The sequence below is a fragment of the Megalops cyprinoides genome, chromosome 5, assembly GCF_013368585.1.
Source record: "Megalops cyprinoides isolate fMegCyp1 chromosome 5, fMegCyp1.pri, whole genome shotgun sequence".
In the NCBI taxonomy this organism is placed as follows: domain Eukaryota; kingdom Metazoa; phylum Chordata; class Actinopteri; order Elopiformes; family Megalopidae; genus Megalops; species Megalops cyprinoides.
Genome location: NC_050587.1, coordinates 18,223,155 through 18,244,382, shown reverse-complemented (window position 1 = coordinate 18,244,382; position 21,228 = coordinate 18,223,155). Strand labels below are relative to the sequence as shown.

Genomic DNA, 21,228 nt, shown 5'->3' with positions numbered 1-21,228 from the left:
TACACCCATGAGAATTATAAGGCAAGGGGGAATTGTCCAGGCCATTATTTTGATCAATCATCATGATTTCCTCCTTTTTCTTGCTGCAGTGGGGAAATATTTCTCTGAGGCTCGTCATTGGTTTGTGACAAAGTGGTGTCACTGTGTACATAAGTCCTTGTGGCTGCAGACACTTGCTCTTTCTCTTCCAGGCTACATGGAGGTCGTTCAGATTCCAAGGGGTTCTGTTCACATCGAGATCAAAGAAGTGGCCATGTCAAAGAACTACATCGGTAAATGATTTCGTAACGTCAGGATAAATGTATTTGTTTTATACACCCATAATGAAAACCATACCAACTGGTACTTATTAAAACATTAAAACATAAAAAGAGTGAGTGAGAGAGAGAGAGAGAGAGAGAGAGAGCATGTTCTTTCAAGATGTACTGGCTGGAAACGTACTATATAATAACAATGTCAACATGTCTTTTGAACTGTTAGCAAGTTCTCTCTTAGTAATTAACTTTTTTTTTCATTGCTCTTCAAATGGTTTTCCCATTTAGGCTACACGGAGATATATCCTCAAGTTAATAAAAACGGGACAAAGGACATAAATGTGACAGGGCAAGCCTTGTTTAACAAACGTGTAATTGTGCCTTGCCTCGTGCTTCGTGTTCACTGTAACTCAGTGCAACGGGTGAATAGTAGAGCGTTTGAGTAATGAGAGGCTGAATGGATGTGGTTTTTCTGTTTAGCTTTTTTGGGGGTTGTTCGTCCATTAGGGCCATGTTACATATCCCTGTGTTATTTCCTCCATCTCTTTATGCGACCTAGCGGGAGAGATAACAGGCTCCGCGGAGCGGTTTCGTCGCATTAAAAAGCTGCGGAGCTGGCGCATTTGCGGCCATAAATCTGCATCACCACAACAACCATTGACTTCCCTTTAACAGTCATTGATTTTTTTAGTGCGCGAGATGAAGGGGTCGGATCGTTTCTTTGGAATTACAGGCCGAACAAAAAACATTCGCCGCTGGGAACACGTAGTAATTAAAACAATCTAACAAGCGGATTCAATTAAGTTGTTTGCAAAACAGACATAGATAGGGGAAAAACTGTACGGCAGTGTCATCAATAGTTGACGTCATTGCTGGAGGATCTTAGTCACGCAATAACGGTGGTGCCTCCAAATCTGAGACCCATTTGTTGAGGCTGAACATATCAGGGGCAGCGATATATAAATGCAAAAGTTAGATATCAGTTTTTTTATTGTGCCACATATTCTTTATCATATCCTTGTAGTTTCTGGCAAAAGTGTAGACTTTGAAGTAATTTGTGATCACTAATTGAAAGCAGTCTCAAAACTGTTATGCCCATGTGACTGTTTAATATTGTGCTTGTAGTTGTTAATTAACTATGTGCATCTAATCCCATCCATTAAATGTGGAAGTTTTACTTCGGGGTATACGTTGGTACCGTGTTGGAATGGTACAGTCCTTTGATTGGGTGTATTATGTTGCACTTTCATGTTGGGTCTTGACCTTGTGTTGGGCACTGGCATTCGTTCGTGTGTAGATGGTGGTGTCCTTGTTTGTTTGATGTTTTGTGTCCTTTCGATGCGTGCACTTTGTGCTCAGCTTTGGATAAGAGCATATGCTGCATGCCAGAAAAGTCAATGGAAGGTTACATGTACTTACATCTTGAACATCGCCCAGGACAAGTGTGTCTGCTGGATGTCAAAAGTGCTGGATGTTTCCTGTGAGCTCTCTTCTCACGTTAGCAGCCGGTGCAGTAGCATGGTGCACCGGAGCGAGTGCCGCGCGCAGTCAAATCCAGCGGAACTCTGCCATGGATTTTGTTGCCACGGCAACCAAACAGGCCATGTGAGGTCAGCAGGAGCTTTGCCCATACGGCCTGACTGGCAGTGGGGGGTTTAGGTGGCTGCACATACAGTATTCGCATGAAGTAGCTGGGACTCCTGGGTGTTTTACTATGAGAAGTGAACAAAACAAGTGTTTTGAGCAAGTAAGACTCAAAGGAGCAGACTTTATGTGTTACATACAACTTTGGTTTCATTTGACCAACAGCATTTTATAGCCCGTTTGTGTCCTTACACTTTAGAATGCTGATGGTACGCTTTTGGAGGTGGCAATCACCCACATATATATTTGCTAACATTGGCGTTAGAAGCACAGCTTCTTCAGTATACATTACTTTTACTTTTTCAGTTTTTTGAAGTGTGTAGTAAATATGATTGATTTAAAATACGTACACAGTACTGTTAAACATTTAAAAAGGACTTGTTTCCATTGTATTACCACCTGGAAGTTTCAGTTGATCTCCAAGTAGCTTTCACGCTCTTGAAAGACTGTAGAGGAGGGAAAGGAAAACCGCAGAACTTTATAAACGCTAATGAAACGCAAAATTGATGAGTCACAATCGCCATCACCCCCACCCTCCCCTTTCCCCACCCGATAACTTATGAGTTTACATATCCAACTCCTAATGATAACCTTGGAGGAGAATCGAGAACAGAGGAGGTTGGATCATTTGTGATTTGCAATTTGGCCTGGTTTCAGTCATGAGAAAAGTGGATATTTCGAGATGTGTTGTGGTTGGAGACGAGACCTTTGTTTTGACAACGGGAGGAGAGCGTCGGTGCGCTGGATCGCGCCGGGGCCTCCACCTGAGGAGGTTGTTTTTCCGAGGTGCTGCCCGAGAGCTGCACGGTTCCCGCAGCGGGAGTGAGGAGGCGGTGATGACACCAGGAAGCTTGAGATGATGATGAATGAAAGTCAAAGACCTCATCTCAACAGCGCCGAAATCCACACACATATACACACACACACACACCTGTTGCTCAGCAGCACGTCCTGCCAAAGCTTGGCACCGCGTTGTATTTTAACTGGATCCAACCTCTCGCCTCTAGCTCTGAAATCCGAAGGGGATGACTACTACATCAACGGGGCGTGGACCATCGACTGGCCCAGGAAGTTTGACATCGCGGGGACGGCGTTCCACTACAAGAGGCCTTCGGACGAGCCTGAGTCCTTGGAGGCCCTGGGGGCCACCACCGAAAACCTAATCGTCATGGTAACGCAGCCCCTCACCACCACCACGCCCCTCTAAAAAACATTATGCATTGCGTGTGCCTGTCTCCCTTACAGCGTTACTTCTTGTGGTGTCGTTACATCCGCTTATCACAAATTTAATAAGAAGCCCAAAGGGAAAGACCGTTCTGAGATTGATGCGCTGTCACATTTGGAGGTTTGGCTTGGCGCTGCGGTTACATTTTTCTTCCGTTCCACGCCCCTTCATGGAAGCGATTGGATCACTGAAGTGGCTGTGGAACAAAGGCGGAAGCTATGTAACCTCAGTTTAAAAAAAAAAAAAAAGAACGGAGAGAGGAAGACTCTCACACTGGGGACCGAGCGCATCAGATGGGGCTGCTCCCAATGCTGAGCAGCCAAGAGAAAAAGTGCCGCGTGTTTTTCAAAGTGTGGAAGAGTCCGTTTTCAAACAATCTCATGGAGATATCTTCACAATATCTTAACGCAACCAGCTGAAGAAGCACAGGAATCTGTTTTGAATGCGCATTGTTTGAAAGTCTGCCTCAGTCCAAATAAACCAAATGTCTGTGTTCAAACCTTACATGACCTCTATTCAGTGGTTTGAAATATAGCATTTATATATATTTATACTGAAGAACCCATGTCTGGTTAAATTTAAACGCGCGCGCACACACACGCACACACACGCACACACACACACACACACACGCTTGCTTGCTGTCCATAACTGTGACTACCTAACGGTCTCAGAGACCACAGCGGCTTGCGCCTGGACTCAAATGCTGAAAATACCAGACCTCACAGTACAGCCATTATAGACAAGGCAGGCCAATTCACCACAAGCCATTTCCTTGTGGTCTGAAGAGCAGCTCTAAATTCCCATGGTCCTCTTCTCCATTGCATACACTTACATAAACGCAGAGCGGCCGCTGCCTACCTGCCATAAATAGATGCTGCGTGACAAGCCGAGGGCAAGATTTTGGTTATGCCGTTGCATCAGCATCACAAGATTCGGCCTTCATTCAGTACATTAACATTCAGTTAAAGATAATGCTCAGCCTGCCACAGGTGGGTGCATTATTGCTTTTAGGAGGAGGAGTTTAGCTGAAAAAAATTCTGATGCAGAACTGTTATTAACCATTTCAGTATATTCCCAGATGGTTCATATTGGCATCTCTTTCAAACTGAAAGGCAGAATAGACACGATTTAAAAAACAGTTAAATACTGATTGTATGTTGCCCGAAAAAACTGATTGGTTGACCTGTGTTGACCTGAGCCCCAACAACAGAGCGAAGGTCGATTTCATTTCAGCGTAAAGTATTGCATCACAGTTGACGGATGCTTTGATGGCAGGGTGCAGAGCTGTTACAGAACAATAAGGACCTCCAGTTTGAGGTGACTCAGCAGACAGTTCCTAATGTGAACGTTATGTTTCGTTCTCACCCAACAGGTGCTACTACAGGAGCAGAATCTTGGCATCCGCTACAAATTTAATGTGCCCATTACGCGGACAGGAAGTGGGGACAACGAAGTGGGCTTCTCCTGGCATCATCTGCCCTGGTCCGAGTGTTCCGCCACTTGTGCAGGAGGTAAGTGACTCCCGTCCTTAAAGGACCACTTCACCAAAAAATCTTGAGTTCAGTATTTAACTTACAGCTCAACAAGTATGCATACTGAAAGCAAGGAATCAGTTTCACCATGGAGAAACCACTATTTTCTTTTTGCAACTTTTTTTCCATGTTTTGAAGTTAGCAAGCAATGTTCCTCCTGTCAAATGCATGACCCATGAATGGGTACTTGATATGTAAGTCCATGCAACAGGTCAATTGTTTTGTTACAGAGGCTTAAAAGCATGTACAGGTGCTTGTCGTGAAACATTTTCAACGATAATGTTTTATTGAAGTGTTGATAGTTCTATAAATTTTTACCGAAATGGAATGTACTTCATCTCACTTAGTTCCTGCCCACCCTCACTCTACACAAAGCACCACAAAACGAACACCCTCTGCCCGTTAGACGGCAGTTAACACTCTGCTAAAATAGATATAAAGTCAGTAATGGCTAAAGTGCTTGGAATCTGTAATTAAGCATTTAAATGATGAATAACAGTATTTAGAGAGTAACAACGCAATTTGCAAACGTAATTTTCTTCAACCCACGAGAAGCAGGGGGTGGAGCAGTGCATTCTGGGATTTGTACCATATAAGGGTTACATAGCCTGAAGTAGGTTATGAAATCGTGAAAGGATTTTAAATTACCGTATGTTCCTATTTATTAAAACAAATGGGTAACATTTTTATTTGAATACCTTCTGCAGTAAGGTAGGGAACCGCATATTCTGTTTTAAATTAATGCTGACGTTACCCTTCAAGGGCCTGGATAGGTAGCACTTTTAATCTAAAACGTACCATAAGGGAACCTGATGGGTGTGCTAACCTATGCCCAGTCTTGTCTGTCATCATGCACTGAGGTCATCATTATTGAGCAGTAAAAAAAAACAATTCGTAATGCATTGCACTTTTCGTGTATTAACCTTTAAAGGCTATGTGAAATATAAAGATGCATTGTGTGTCTTTAACATTTGCACATCTGTTTATGTAATTCTTAAGTGTTCTTGTGCACTTACAAAAAAACAAACTGGAGAATACTTGTGGTGTTGGTGGTATAGTATAAACAAAACTATATATTTCTTTCTTCATTTGATGCAAGCCAGTAACAAAAACCATTACTGGAGGTGACTAGTACAGAAATATTCAAGCTAGGTGCCACAATTAATTATCTGAATGGCTTTCGCCATCTCTGCAGGCTTTAGAAGCGGAACATGCATTTTCCATATTTCAGCAAGGGACATCATTATTGTATAATTTGTATGACAGAACTTCGAAGCATTTCTGTTGGTTTACCAGTACAACTGTTTTACAGATGGAAGATATCCCAAAACCTGCCTGCTATATAATTAAACATTCTAACTCCACAGACCACAGTTAAATGTGGGCAATGAAAAAAAAAAAGACTAAACCATTTTGTTTGCCCAAAAGCGTAGGCTTCTTATAAAACAATAAAGAATGTTTTTATACATGGCCATTTAAAAAGCATTTGAAGTATTTGCAGTATTTTTTAAATACTAACATTGCTTTCAGAGCCTGGGGAGGTTTAGTCACTAAACCACTCAAAAAGTACAGGCTTCAATAGGGAATTGCATGGGCCCGACTGGTGGATATTTTAGTCATTAAATTTGTTGTAAATGGACCTGAACCTTTACTTACCCCAAACCAAGCCACTCCAATTAATACTAATTGGTATAAAACCTCCTTGATGATGATGTATGCTTCAATTTTATCTTGTGAACTTTCGTCTGGAATAATATTTCTGCAAAGGAAAGCCTCGGAAACTAATGTATCTCCCTCACAAATTATACACTGCTACTCAATTAGAGTTTGAAACCATTTCAAAATTGTGCGGCAATATTTAAAAACTGAACTTCTGCTAAAGTTTGACTATTAAAAATGGGAAATTTTGCTACTCTTTCTCAAATTCCTCTGCTTGCCATTATAATTAATCACAATTATATAAACATTAGGCCTTAATGTTAAAGAAATATTAGGCCAAATGCCACTGCTGTATAGGTTAGCTATTCAGAAGCAAACAGTGTGATTGCAATGTGTCCGGCACTGATGTACACCACAGTAATATTGGACATATTGTTCATAAAGGATAAGCATATATAAATATATACAGTATAATGAATTAAACATAAATGTGCAATAATCTGCGAAAATATATTAAGACAAACAAAATCAAGTGAAACCTCAATCAGCAAGGGTAAAATGTACCAGTACACATATGCCAGTGATTATGTGCAATAGTAAAGTCATGTACTTAGTTAGATAGTTCACATTTTCAGTGTGTTGTTGTTTTATGTGTGTTAACATTGTAAATCTGTGCAAATCTGTTATCTGCTCATGTGTTGTAACGAGAAATACATTTGTCAATCCATTTAACTTTTTGAAGTAATAATTACTTTGCAACAGGCAGAATACTATGACACACAGTCTTCCTCATAAGTCACCAAAGTGAGCCACAGTAGTAAATTAACACTATTGTTAGCACTGCTATCAGTCTTCTACTTTAATGTCATCAAAAACCTCTCAAACCTTGAGTGTGAGTCCTGAGTCAGCCCTCTTCATGCAGTTTGGGGCTGGGATTTTTCTGGAAGGGCCCCATTGTTCCTCTATGTCTTCACCCTAAGTTTTGTTATTCCACCACAACTGCCTGGACCCTTGTCTCACACTCCAAACACGCACGTATCTCATTACAACAGGCTGAATAGCATGGCACACAGTCTTCCCCGCAAGTCACCAAAGTGGCCCACTTGGAGCTTGTGTTGTAGAGGAATGCAAACCCACAATGGCTAGGCCTTTGTGTCTCTATAACACCGTGGCATTCAGATTCTCCGTCTTTGGAAAGAGCTGTGGTGGAGAGCTTAGAATGATGAGTCAAGATGACCACCTGCCAAAAATCGCTATGTATTTCGCCTTCGGTAAACATACACCGGACAGGTGAACATCTACACATCTGTATTTACTACAGTGCACGATCCACATCTCCGAAGGTTGTTTAGAAGTGCTCTTGACATATCGAGCGCTCGGACGTCATACGGGTTATAAAAACTTTTACATTACTCTTTTATTTTGCAGTTCCTTTCCGCTGAACTGCCTGAACTCAGGCGCTTGTCAGCGCACATGTTCAATGCCAAGTGTTTGAAGAGCTGCCTCTCTCTTTGAAAGGTTCACAGAAGCAAGAGGTTGTGTGCAAAAGGCTGGATGACAACTCTGTGGTCCAGAACAGCTACTGTGACCCAGACAGCAAACCACCAGAGAACCAACGGGCATGCAACACAGAGCCCTGTCCACCTGAGTAAGTCTAATCTCTAAGTCTAAATCTAATGCTTGTGCGCATGTGTGTGTGTGTCAGCTCATGCCTGTCTGTGCTGAGGATTGAACGAGTGTGTTCATGGCAGTGTGTACATGTCTGTGCTGAAGATTCATGAGGTTGTGTGTGTGTCTGTGCTGGGCCTGCAAAAAATGGGTGTGCATGTGTTACATCTCTTACCTGTCTTTGTGTGTGCTTGTTTAATTGCATGTATTAGTTACATGCAAGATCAAGATATTCCTGTTAAATAGGGTTGTCAGGTTTTGAATGGGAGAGTCATTGGCCTTTGATGTACAGTACCACATGTGAACGTCACAATGTAATTCAAATTCAAGTCCCAAAAGTCAAAAAACCAATATATTGAGCAGTAGACTGTGTAAATCAATATGTGTGAAAACAGCATTTCTGATGCAAGTGATCAAACAACGTTTAAGGCATTGACCTCATAGTGATATAGAAGGTCAGTGAGGTGCTTTCATGCTTTCGCATGAATTTAAGCAAGCATTACATCGTATGAATCGTGAAATGCTCAACACTCAATGAAAATTTCATAGTGGTTATATTGGATGTCCTCTGTTAGTAACAGATTAATGCTCTTTACCAAATTTGGACTTTAGTAGGAGCATTAGTGCTGTGCAAGTAAATGTTATCTAATAATTCAGAATATCAGCTTTGTAGCGCTGAAGCCCTTTAGAGGTTAATCCAGTTGGAGCTGAGCTAAAGAATATGAAAGCATTGTATGGCACTAGACCTAGCTGATCAATATCAAATACAGACATGCCTTGCTTAACGTCCACCGTACGTTCTGTGCAATAGGACGTTATGTGATTTTGGACGTTGTGCGAACACCATACTATATACAGTATATGGTTTCCTATGTACTGTACCATCATACGCCTGGCAGCGCAATCACTCTATTTCCATGAGACATGAGATACACATCCGCTACGTCCCGTTCTGCGATCGGGAACTTTATTATAACCTTACGCACTACGGATGTATATGCGAACGGACGTTGTCCGAATGCACGTTAAGTGGAGCACGACTGTAGACAAAAACAATGAAATGAAATTAAATCAATGGACTTAATACTCAGGGTTGTATTCATTTATTGTAATTTATTGTACCATATTAAACTGATTCACATTTGTTTACCTTGCAGCTACCAATTTTGTAATAATGTTTGAGTGTGTTACTGGTATAATAAAACATCAGGTACCTGTATCATATTCTCCAGGGTTATTTAAAAACAGCAGTGCAGTAGTGGTTATTTGGAAAAGAACATAACTGATATAGCTTTTAATCAAATGATTTTACAATATGGGGTCTTAAGAATTAGCTTTCATTACCTGTAGCTTACCTTCAAATTCAGTTATGATAACATTGGTGACTGCAATCTTAATTGTTTTCCCTGAAGTCCATGTTATAAAATGTATTTTGAAGAAAACGCTAAAATAAAATGGCATGATTTATTTCTTCATATGTTAACTATTTTCAGTCCTGTCCTATGCCAAAAATACAAAGAAATGACCACCTGTGTTTAACTGTACTGGCCAGTTTACTTTATGAACCCAGCAGGAATAATATATGTGTATATGTGTGGAAGATGAATGTGTGTTGTGGCCAAAAACACTTAACCCCTCTCTCTTAGCTGGAGAAACAGCCAGGCCCAGCTCAGCTCTGTCTGCAGTGTGGCAAAAAAAGGGAATAAATGTTCTTGGCCTTCATACATTGACACTCTGCCAACGCTGGTGTGAGTGAACTCCGACCATGAGACGGGCATCTCTAACGATCTTGTCCGCAATATGTTCTTGGCTTTGGCCAGTACTCCAGACTGCTCACTCTGACCTGCGTAGCTTCTAAATTGCAGTTTGTATGCTTGCGCTCAGCGTCCAGGGTGCTTTTTCAAGTGTTGCCAGATCTGATGATGGATTTTGTTTCGGACTTGAAGACAAACATGCGATATTTGTGCGTGTGTGTGTGTGGCTGACTCCATCACAGCTTTCACAAGTAAATCAGTTACCTCTTTCTCTTTAACTTTGTTACGCATTTTTTCGTTTGCTACACAGAGAAAAACGATGGAATGTGAGCAATACGTTTTTGTGTGTTTGAACAATCATGCTCAAACATCGCCCTCACAGAGAGCAGAAATAATAACAAAGCAATATAAACATAATTGTTTTTAAAATACCAGACATTGTATTTGGTGAAAACTCAATGTAACACAACCCGATACAGATGTTTGGACACACTGTTGATTCATTGTTCAGTCTGGACATTCAATTGGGCAACATAACAAGAATTATTGCAGCATTAACCATGGTTTTTGATTGAACGTTTATATGGCGCATAGTAAGCATACTCATTTAAACCATTAGGTATGAGGAGCATTCCTTTTCCAAGGTGACGCAAAGCAGACATTGTTGTGATGCGACTGCCTCTGTTCCCTGTTGCAGGTGGTTCATTGGGGACTGGTCAGACTGCAGTGAAACATGCGACGGGGGCACCCGCACCCGGACTGTTCTGTGCATCCGCAAGATTGGACCCGCGGAGGAGGAGACGCTGGAGGACAGCCTCTGCCTGACTCACCGGCCAATAGAAAGAGAATCCTGCAACAACCAGTCCTGCCCTCCACAGTGGGTCACCCTGGATTGGTCAGAGGTGAGGGGGGTGCAGTCAGTACCTAGCACCAGTTAGAGCTTTCTGATCTGTTCTGGATAAGGCTATAAGTAAACAAGATGAAAACCGAGGCTGTTATTACCAGTACCCACAATACTTTGTTCCTCTGTATCCTCAGTGCACCCCAAAGTGTGGCCCTGGGTTCAAGCACCGCATTGTCCTATGCAAAAGCAGCGACCTGACCAAGACGTTCCCTCCCGCTCACTGTCCCGACCACAACAAGCCGCCGGTCCGAATACGCTGCAGCCTGGGCCGTTGCCCGCCACCGCGCTGGATCCCCGGAGAGTGGGGACAGGTACCCGACTGTCTCCCCTGCGGACCCACTCCACACAGACCATACGGGATAGCCACATAGACATCTCGGGCAGCTCTCTCCCCCCCCCCCCACCTTTTCTTGAACTTTAAAGGGCTCAGCCATTTCCCTCAATTGATGTGAAACACAAAAAACATTGTAAGAAGCGAATGATTTAGGGGAACCTGTCAAAGCTGTCCTTGAGCTCACATATAAAGAATAACCAAAATTTAACATCTGGCGACTTGACTGTCTGCAGTAGCATATAAGACGAAACACATGGACAAGACCTTCAATTGGCACTGTGTCTCCTGGTTGTCCTTCAGACTGTACCCAACGTCGTTTCTGCCGCCCATCAGGTGGTGTGATCGACCCTGGCACGGTAAATGGCACATCAGCAGAATATGCGATTTTCAGTTTCTACAAAAGCAACAAGTTTGCCTCTTGAAAAGACCTTCTTGTCAAAACAACATTTCCAAACAAACTGGAACGCTCCCTGATGTAGGGATTTCGTTTTAGCGCTGCGCGTTTTGTCGGTTAAATCCCCTGTGTTTTGGTCAACGGTCAGCGTAATTTACACTTGGATGACAAACGAGGGCTCCTGGAGGGCCCGTGACGTCCGCGCGTGATTTAGCACGCCGGGAGTGTGTGAGCAGCGAGAGTATCGCGCGCATTGTTTGAAGTTTATCTCCGCGGCAGCCAAGGCCCCGCGTTCTCAAGGCCAAGAACGTGTTTTGAAAAGGAGGCTCGAAGACATTGTTCCTTCGGAGGCTAGCCCTCGCAGCTTTCCACTCTAATGAGGGGGGCCCAGTCAGAAGTTGCGATCCAAAAAAAATGTTAGTGCTAACAAATGAGGAAAAAAATGCAGTTGCCCTTTGTACTTGAAATGAAGCATTCCAAAAATCTCAGACTGTCAAGTCAAAGCAATATGGTCAGGTCATGTCTTTTAGGATGCTCTGACATGTTATCAATCATTGTCATTTTACTAATTTATCTGATACGAGCTTTAGTAGGTATTAGAAAATTAAACCTAAGAGAAGCACATTGTTGGGAATGATAAGCATACATTACACTAAATAGCATAGCTGTACAAGGGTGACTGATCAGTTAACGTTGGTGTTGATTAGGCATGTTAACCCCTTGTGTAATCACACACTGCCTTTCTTGAGGGCCATGCAGAAGTTCTTAATTCAACTGCAGTTCAGGCTAAGTGAGGAACATTACAATAGAAGCATAAGATTCACACAACAGAGTTTCCATAGGTGAGATTTACTTGTGTGAGGGAAGCTTTATGTCAATATATAAACAAATCTAGGACTGTGGCCATTTTCACCATTTTATTTGGTGGGGTTTGGTAGGTTTCAATAAAATGCGTGTAGAGACGTAGTATAAACAGTAACATAGTATAAAGACTTAGTATAAAGCTGAAAGACCCGGCATGGCCAGCTATAGACAGAGTGCACAGCTCTCTCAAATACAGTTTTGGCCGCAACAGGAAGGCAGCTTTGTGTTTGTTGAAGTTGTTTGGTTTCCCGGGTTTAGCGAAATATGGTGCTGGCGTGGCTGCTGGTTGTGCAATTGCAATGGCAAGACAGGAGTGTACGGCTGATATGAGGTCCTCCCACCTCCCCGGGCTGTCCAGCGTGCAGATGTTCCCTTGGCTGAACTCTCGCATCGGGCTGCACTGGGGTCAGCAACACCTCTGACCCCCGCGCTTTTTCTTTTGCGGCCAGATTTAACCCTGCGATGTCGCGCGGGGCGCTCCTGTTACTCGACACGTTTTATTAGCGTTTCGTTTTTTATTAACACTCTCTGAAATAGACTCTCTGAAATAGGAACTGAGTGGAAAAAGCAAGGAAGTAAGAAAAGGGTACTTGGCACGGACAATTAAATACAAATTATATTTTTTCCTTATAGCTGTGACCCACTGACCCCATTTTGAGCACGCAGTGACCAGATAATGTGCCTTCCTGCTGTACCAAAGCACTCAATTTGTGTCCTCTACTTCAAAGGTTAACCCCTGCCAGCAAGGCGCTCCGGCGCTGTCCTCACGGAGTGTTTTGGTTTGCTAGCGTGAGCTCTCTCGAGACGCCATGGAAGAGAGGCGCGTCCCCACCTTGAGTAATTATCGCAGGACTCCTGGGCGCCCTCAAAGCCTTAGAAAGGAGAGGATTGTTGCGGAGCAGACTCCCTGGCCCTGCAGGCCGAAAAGGTCAGCAGTTCAAATCCCACTTAAGGCCCTACCATTGACATATCCCATCTGTCAGGACTGAAGCCCGGGCGCTAATAAAGGCCGCTTTAATTTGGAAGGGATGAAATGGCCAGGCACGGATCTGAAATTCCTGGAAACTCATTTGAAGTGACTGTAAGTCGGTGGTTAGGGCCTGCTAATGGGCCGTGTATGTGTTGATGGCTGCCCTGGCTCCTCGTGAGCTGTTTGAATGCAGGTGTGTCTCAGGCACTAGTTAGGGGGAGGGAGAGAGGGGAGTGCAACGTCCACGTATGAGAAAAGCGTCCCTCAACATTCATGGCTTTGTTACAAAAACCTTGCGGATGGGAGCGGTTGCTGTTAAAATTACTATAAAAAAGTGTGCTTATTTTAGAACCCCTATCATTTTTTAACAGAAGACATTAATATGATTTCATTGTATAGCTTCATTTACTTATACAGCATTCTCTCGATTTTTATTTTCCCTCGACTCTCAGACATGACTGCATTTTTACTAGAAAAACCTCAATTGTGTAACTGTTGACAGTAGTCAAAGTGGTTCAATTCAACAATTATAGCTGAATTCCAAGAGTCATTAGGAGTCCAGCTAGAGTTCAAAGCAAAACAGAAATCGGTCTGCATGGAGTCTTCTCTGGAGACGACAGTGACCTCCACTGCCCTGTTGCATAGCTTTTAGGCAACAAATGACCCGATAATTCCAATTTGAAGTAACAGTTTGTGGTGTTGATTTGTAACACTCCTGGGAAGGGTTTCACAAGCCCAGATAAGCACAGACACGGACAGCCTTATTGAGGTTAACCAGTGGCCATGGTGGGGGGAGGGGGGAGGGGGAGGCTGCCGCCTGTATTGTCTCTGACATTTTTTTTTCATCCAAACAATGGCTTAATTGGATCACCTATCAGGCTTAATTAATCTAAATGGCCGTACGTCCCAGGTAATCATGGATCAGTGAAATCAGGAGGCCTGCAGAATTCAGGAGGCCTGCAGACTGCAGAATGGTTGGAAATAGGACTTAGTCACATCCAGAATAGTGAAATCGCCATTGTGCCTAAAGCCTTTCCTTAGCAGATGTGGTAGAACATGGTGCTGGGCAGAGAACACAGCACATGCAGCGGTGTGACATACCAGTATGTTCCTTTCAGATACAAGGATTTCAACCTTTTTCTCACTGGCCATATTCGGCTGTAGGCCGACCATATAGCAGAGGTTGGGGGCCATTCAAAATGGTGGTCCGCGTTATTGTTGGGCTCCCATAGGTACTGCCTTCCTGACACCAGGCCCATACCGGCAGCCAGAGTCAGAGGTCAACTGTTGCTCGTTGTGCCCTCAATTCGCTCCCCCCGCTCCTCTGCTATCAGTCTACCCCCCCCACTCTCGCTCTGGCCCCCACTATACTTATTCCACCCCCACTGTGCTCACTCCCAACTTTTCATACTCCATTCCTCCTCTTCTCTCACTCCCCCCACTACACAGCAGCTGCTAACACACTGAATTTAGGGTTATTTTGTGTGCATGTACATTACTTCCATTTATTCTGCATGAACAAGACTGAAAACTGGCACATATGAAAACTGATGATGACATCATTTTACATAGTTCTGATAGATGTTTCATCTCTATTGATTACTGATGATCCTCGTGAAAGATTTCACAAGTAATTCGTATCTAGGTGCAGTTCAGCAATAATACATGTGATATGTGCTTAAATGCACTCCCCAGAGGGAAGGTTTTATGATAGGTAATTACTGCATGGATATTTTCATGAATGATGTTTCCCTGACCAAGTAAGGATGCATACAGACTCATAGTGGCCAGCCGCTATGTCTCTACTGCAGTTTCCCACACGTAGACCCTAGATCTGCGCAACGAACATCTATAGAATGGCTGCTTAAAAGTAGCACCTCTGGTTAAGCAGCTCCATATGTTCTATAATGACATGAGGGAGTGTCATTCGTTATAAAATGACTCTAGAATAATGAAACAGAACAGTTATTGAAGGCATTTTTACTATCTTTTTCCTTTTCCTTTTCTGTAATGTTTCTCATTTTCACAGTAGCATGGTAAACAAGTAACGGCCGCCTTTTGCTATGCTGTACTGGTGCTATGCTGTATCGGAACGAGAACGTCCCGATCCCTCATTCCACAACTGCACATTAACAACGTATCTACCTCTGCCCTGCCCCCTGTTGGCCACATTGTGTATAATATTAGTTATGACAGAGTTACAGATAAAATGGCAGTAAGTTGAATTCTACTATTTTAAAAATGGCATGTTATCATTTACACACATAAAGAATGGATTTGAATCACATGCCCTCTGTCATTTTCACAAAGTTCAAAAATTCTTCATGAATGCGACCTTTGAACTATACCACTTGTGGAATATTAAACTGTTATTTGTAACCTCTGCAAACGAGGGAATGCTTGATGTATCTACTGCTCCCAGCTTTTGTACTGGATGCATAAGATAGAAAATCATAAGTTTAGTGCAAGGGTGGAGAGCGGCAGAGAAGTGTGTGAAAAGCCCTCCTGAAAGGGAGGACATGACAGTAAATGGTGAGAAGGCCCTCTGAATAGACGGGGGCGAAGGAATGACAAGTGTGTGTGTTTGTGCATGTCAACCCCCCCCCCCCACAGTGTTCGGCGCAGTGCGGCCTGGGACAGCAGATGCGCACCGTGCAGTGCCTGTCCTACACCGGGCAGCCCTCCAGTGAGTGTGCCGAGTCGCTGCGCCCCCCCACCATGCAGCAGTGTGAGAGCAAGTGCGACGCCACGCCCATCTCCAACGCAGAGGGTGAGTGCTACTCCCCCGTCCTATCACAGCAGCGGTCGGCAGCAGGCAAAGTGCTGTGCTATGGGAAATGAAGGATACCAGTGGCTGGTTATATACCTATTGCTCCTCCATTTTCACATTAAAAAATAGGCATCAAACTCTGCTAATGTAATAGTTATAGTGCTGGTTTAGTGGATAGGGTAGGCACCAACCAGTGGTTATGTACAGTATGAGTTACAGAGGATGTTACACACTAAATTACATAAAATAGGGTTTCGTTTGCCCATTTTACTGGCCCACCACTTACTTTATTTATTCTTCCTTACAACTTCAGATGGCACTTTGTCCCTGTGTTGAGGTTGGGTAAATTCTATTTTACTGTAGAGTAAAAAGCTCTTGTGACATGCACTATTAAACAGCTTGAATTCCGTAACAGAGTGAAAAGTGATCCGTGACTGGATTCCTCCGGCTGTTAGTGACAGATATGTGCATTTGGCTATGGACTGTTCACAGGGCCCTGATGGTTTGTGTGCCTACCAGTATCATACGCCATGCTGGTTGATGTTTTCATCATTCCCTTTGCCGTCCACACAATAAATTAAAGGAAGAAGTCTCAGAACAGATTACATCTGGCCCTTGATGTCTCTCCATTCGCAGGTTTGGTATTCAAATGTATAGGCGGAGAGGTATCAAATTACCTCTCTGCAGCTCTAATGGAATATTTAGGAGTCATTTACAACACCTTTATGGGATCATGGTTAGGAGCTAATAGTTCCTGTACCCATCGGCAATGAGGGAACGTCTGTTTTCATTTTCGTTCTCCTGGAGACGTTTAAACCGCCTAATAAGGGAAGACACTCTCATCACGATAAGGCGTTTAATCCCTCATCATTCAGCTGTGCTCAGTGATGGCAGCCTGCCTGGGCCATGAATCCAGCCAGGATCTTGCTCCCTCTCCCTCTCTCTCTCTCCTTCTCCCTCTCTCTCCGCAGAGACGGTGTAATTATGTTGTGAAGGCTGAAAGTGGCTTATCTCCTGGCCTTGAATTCTTCCACCCTTTGAGGAAGCATTCAGGGATGGAGGTGGATAATGTACTTGGGAGAGAGAGAGAGAGAGAGAGAGAGAGACAGGGGGGCTCCAGCACAGCGTTTGCGTGTGTAGTGAGGATGCGAGTCCCCAGACCTGAAGTGGGGTTCCTCCTGTTGCTCCCTGCCCTTTGGAGAGCTCTGCAACCGTGTTCAGGGTGAAATCACACCTGCCTGATATCACCAGCCCGGGATGATCCTACGCTTCACAAGGCTTCCGGCACCAGGGTCTTATCCCGCGTGGAGGAAGGCCGGCAGAGCCGAGGTACTGTTGCAGGAGCTAGCTGAAGCGCTCCATGCATTTCGTTGTCCAACCACCAGCTGAAGCCAGTAGCTTGTCTTGTCTATATCTCCACTTTTCCCACAGAGAATGGCTACGCGCTGTAGGTGGAGATATGAAAGCCCACTGGCAAACACAACATTTTCGTTCTGCGTAAAGACGAGTTTGGGAACGGACAGATCACACTCGGCCCCGTGCCTCTCTATAGCGGATTTATAGGGATTGGAGGGTCCGGCCAGCGGGCGTGCTTATCCATCACACTACTGGACAAGTAATTCTGAGGGACGCGTAGGGAGGATTTAGTGTCCTGGGTGATTACTATCAGTGCTTTATATTAGCAGAGGAGCAGCGGAGGGTGCAGCAGGCGCTCCTTGGACGGGAGGGCGGGTTCCACACATACAGCACACACTCAGGAGACAAATGTTTTCAATCAGTGTTGGAAACTTCACCATCATTAACTGGCAGCTATTTTAATCTGTATTTTAAAGCTGTGTCTATATTAGGAAATGAATAGATTCGATATTGCCTGGGGCCAAAATTACCATATTTTAGTATACAAAAAGTTTGTCTAAGAAATCCAGGATCACCAATAGCTTTTTTCACCATTGCTACATAGAGTAAAGACTTGCAGTTACCTTATTCAATACTACATCATGATGAAATTCATCTTTAGCTTAGAAGACTAGTTCATCGTACCAAACCCACTTTAGGCCCCGCGATTGCTAAATATGGACTTGTGAGCCTATTGCCACAGTCTTGGGTGAATATTGCTTCCCATAAGGAAATGTAATGTGTGGGCTAAGCTGACTCACCGCCGGGGGGATAAATACAATGGTGCCTTCACCATCCATACTCTTAGCGGTGACAGCGGGGAGAGTTGTGGTTGAAATCCCCCAGACACCATGAAATGAGTGGGGATTTTGCTTCCCACAGATGGATATGGCAGTGGACCAGTTACTGTGATTCTCCTCACAAAAAAGCAAGAAGCAGTGCAGAGAGCAGAATGTGGACAAACTGCAGTTGGCATTTACTGAGAAATTTCAGGCTGATAAGAAGCCAGAACCTATCGCCCTCCGCAGAGTTCGCGGAAACGGCACGCTGAAACGCACGCTGTTTCTCGGAGTGAGGGTGGACCGAACCGAACACATTCGGGATGGCCCTACGCTGCAGTCTGGGGCCCGCCGACGGGACCTTATTTTACTCAGCCGCCCAAACCGCATTAACGGAGGAAACAGAGAGGGGCCTGTTCCCCCCCCACCCCCCCCCGCCCCACTCCAGTCAGCGTTTTACCCGATGCGCTCTATTCAAGGGACAAGTTGGTCGTTTATTCCTTAATTTGAATCAGCGCTGATTGAAGAATATGAATCGCCTGATTCTAGCACAGCTCCGTTTGAAAGCGTCAAGCTGCGGGCAGCAGTCATGGGGACATGCACAAGGCCAGTGAAGACAGGCTGCGAGCCAAAAGTTCCTAGGTTTTATAACCAAGTTCTGCACGAACGGCTCCACAGCGGAGGCCAACAGCCAGCTCTGATGCCGGGGAAGCGCTCTTTCTCTCTCTCTCTCTCTCCCTCTCTGTCTGTCTCTCTCTCTCTCTCTTTCTTCCCCTCTCTTTCTTTCTTTTTTTCACCACTCCTGCCGCCGCGGCCGCCACTCGCGGCATTCCTTTACCCGGATTCTAACCCACTCTCTCTTTCTCCTCTCTCTCTCCTTTTTTTTCCCCCCCCAGAATGCAAAGACGTAAACAAAGTGGCGTACTGCCCACTGGTGCTGAAGTTCAAGTTCTGCAGCCGCGCGTACTTCAGGCAGATGTGCTGCAAGACGTGCCAAGGACACTGACCCGCGGAGAGAGGAGGGCCAAGACTGCGCGAGCAACAGCGAGAGAGAGAGAGAGAGAGAGAGAGCGAGAGCGAGAGAGAGAAGAGTGGCAGTGAGCAAAAAAAAACGGCATCAGCGGACAAGATGGAGTTGCAAGGAGGAGAGGAACAGCCCGACTCTCGCACCTGCGTTTTTTAACCCTGTGGAAAGCCTGAACCACTGCTCAGCCCCCTTCCCACCCCCCTTCCCACCATACGCTGATGCATCCCAGTCTTATTTTCACTTCTGTGAAGTGGGAACTTAGATTTTTATTGTGTTGATGTTATTTTTATTATAATAATAATAATTATTGTTATTATTATTGTTGGTTTGTTATTTTTAATCCAAAGTGCTGGACACATCATTCCCAGAAGAGGCGCCATATCAGAGATTCGGAAAAAAAAATTAAGTTGGCGACCATCAGATATGGAGGCGTTGGCCCGGGTTTTTTGACTTCACCCCGGGCCTGCGGTGATGGGATGGACGGACTGTGGTTGCCATGTTGAAAGACGCGCTTCCTCTCCGCTGCACGATTGCGCGAGCAGATCACTGCTTCCCACCCACACGTTTCCACATTATCAAAATAAAGTGAATCCAGGAGAATGCTCTTTTGCATACAGAGTCCATCAACCAGGTTATTGCCAGAAATATGCCATAACATTTTTTTTCCACTCATGTTTGTGAAATCTGACATTGTTCTCAGAGTATACCATGTACCATGGGGGCGGGGGGTACCGGCGTGGGGGGGCGTGCGACAGTATCGGTGTCGAGAGCTTCCTGTGTGGAATAGAGGGCACCCAGCTTTAGATGTGGAAGCATTCCAAACTGGGGTGGGGGTGGGGGGGTGTTCGATTTCGGTCTGTCAGAAAACCAGGTGGCGGTGAGATACTGTTTATTTGTAAGTTTATGTTTCTACAGGAGGAGTCAAAACAGAGGGGTGCCCAACTGATAAGGTCTCACACTCTGTTTCCCCCCACCACCACCCCCCACCCCCTACTCCCACTTCTCCCATCAGTGTCACTAGATCACTGTCTAGACCACACAGACTTTTGCAGCAACACAGCCTGGACAGCAGACCACCAGGATGGAGACAAGCTCTCTGAAAAAAAAAGGACAAAAAAAAGAAAGAAAGCTGCTGACTGTTGTTCGGAGGCTCATCTTTGAGCTAGGCCCTGTGAGGAGAGAAAAAAAAAAACCTAAATTAAAGCAAGGGCTTCCAGATGTTCAAACCACAGAGACACCTGTTTTAATAAGCAGCCTCTGAGACTGTCTGTGTCACCATGAGGTCACGTGACTACCGCCAAAGAATCCCGCCATTGTCTGCAGAACTCAAAACGAGTCTCCCTGAGTCAGAGCTTTCGCATAGGTGAAGAATTGCCAAACCTGAGGCCTCCAAAATATAACCCTTGAATACACAGATCCTTAGCCTATTTGACACTGACTATATCAATCGAATTTTCCTCACTATTAAGTAAAACTATTTATTAAATGTAAAGGTACGTTGCAAGGGACTGAATTACGCAATATGCGGGAGTTTAAAAAAAACTGCACCAGGTCAAAACTGTCATGTGTGTTTTGGTCAAAAGAAATGTGTCAGCATGCGTTTTAATTTCATTTGCACCTTTGCAACGGACCTTGTGGTTCTGATAATCTTTAATGCTATTATTATTATTTTTTTTTTTGGATGTGAGTAAAAAAATGCATTGGCGCTATATTTATTGTAATAGAGCATGTAACCATGGAGAACTTTGTATTGCCTCTTGAATTTCATTATCGTGGATGTGTCATCTGCACTTGAATCCTGAATCTCCAATGTTATTTCCCTCGGCCATGACTTAAGCTATGTGATGGGCCTGTGCTTCACTCCTTCTGTGCGGCAGACCTGGGGGAAAGATCTCCCCCAACACGCAAATCCGGCCTGCCACTGACTACCTCTGGACAGTGTTACCCACCCCACCCCCCCGAACCCCACCCCTTTTTCCTCTTCGTCCCACCTCTGTTATGCTCATACAGGAGAGGACGACAGCAATAATTACATATCACAATCGATGGGTG

The 21,228-nt window shown here is 44.4% G+C and overlaps 1 protein-coding gene across 1 annotated transcript in view; it reads left to right on the top strand.

Moving 5' to 3' along the window:
* The window catches only part of adamts6 (ADAM metallopeptidase with thrombospondin type 1 motif, 6), a 72,383-nt gene extending 52,216 nt beyond the window's left edge, over positions 1 to 20,167 (top strand). Inside the window, exons 17-24 of the mRNA XM_036528852.1 lie at positions 192 to 272; positions 2,906 to 3,069; positions 4,499 to 4,637; positions 7,836 to 7,965; positions 10,437 to 10,641; positions 10,778 to 10,954; positions 15,819 to 15,975; positions 19,046 to 20,167. Of these exons, the coding sequence (XP_036384745.1) occupies positions 192 to 272; positions 2,906 to 3,069; positions 4,499 to 4,637; positions 7,836 to 7,965; positions 10,437 to 10,641; positions 10,778 to 10,954; positions 15,819 to 15,975; positions 19,046 to 19,155 (1,163 nt within the window). The 3' untranslated portion in view covers positions 19,156 to 20,167. The remainder of the gene's footprint in view (positions 1 to 191; positions 273 to 2,905; positions 3,070 to 4,498; positions 4,638 to 7,835; positions 7,966 to 10,436; positions 10,642 to 10,777; positions 10,955 to 15,818; positions 15,976 to 19,045) is intronic.
* The last annotated feature ends 1,061 nt before the right edge of the window (positions 20,168 to 21,228 follow it).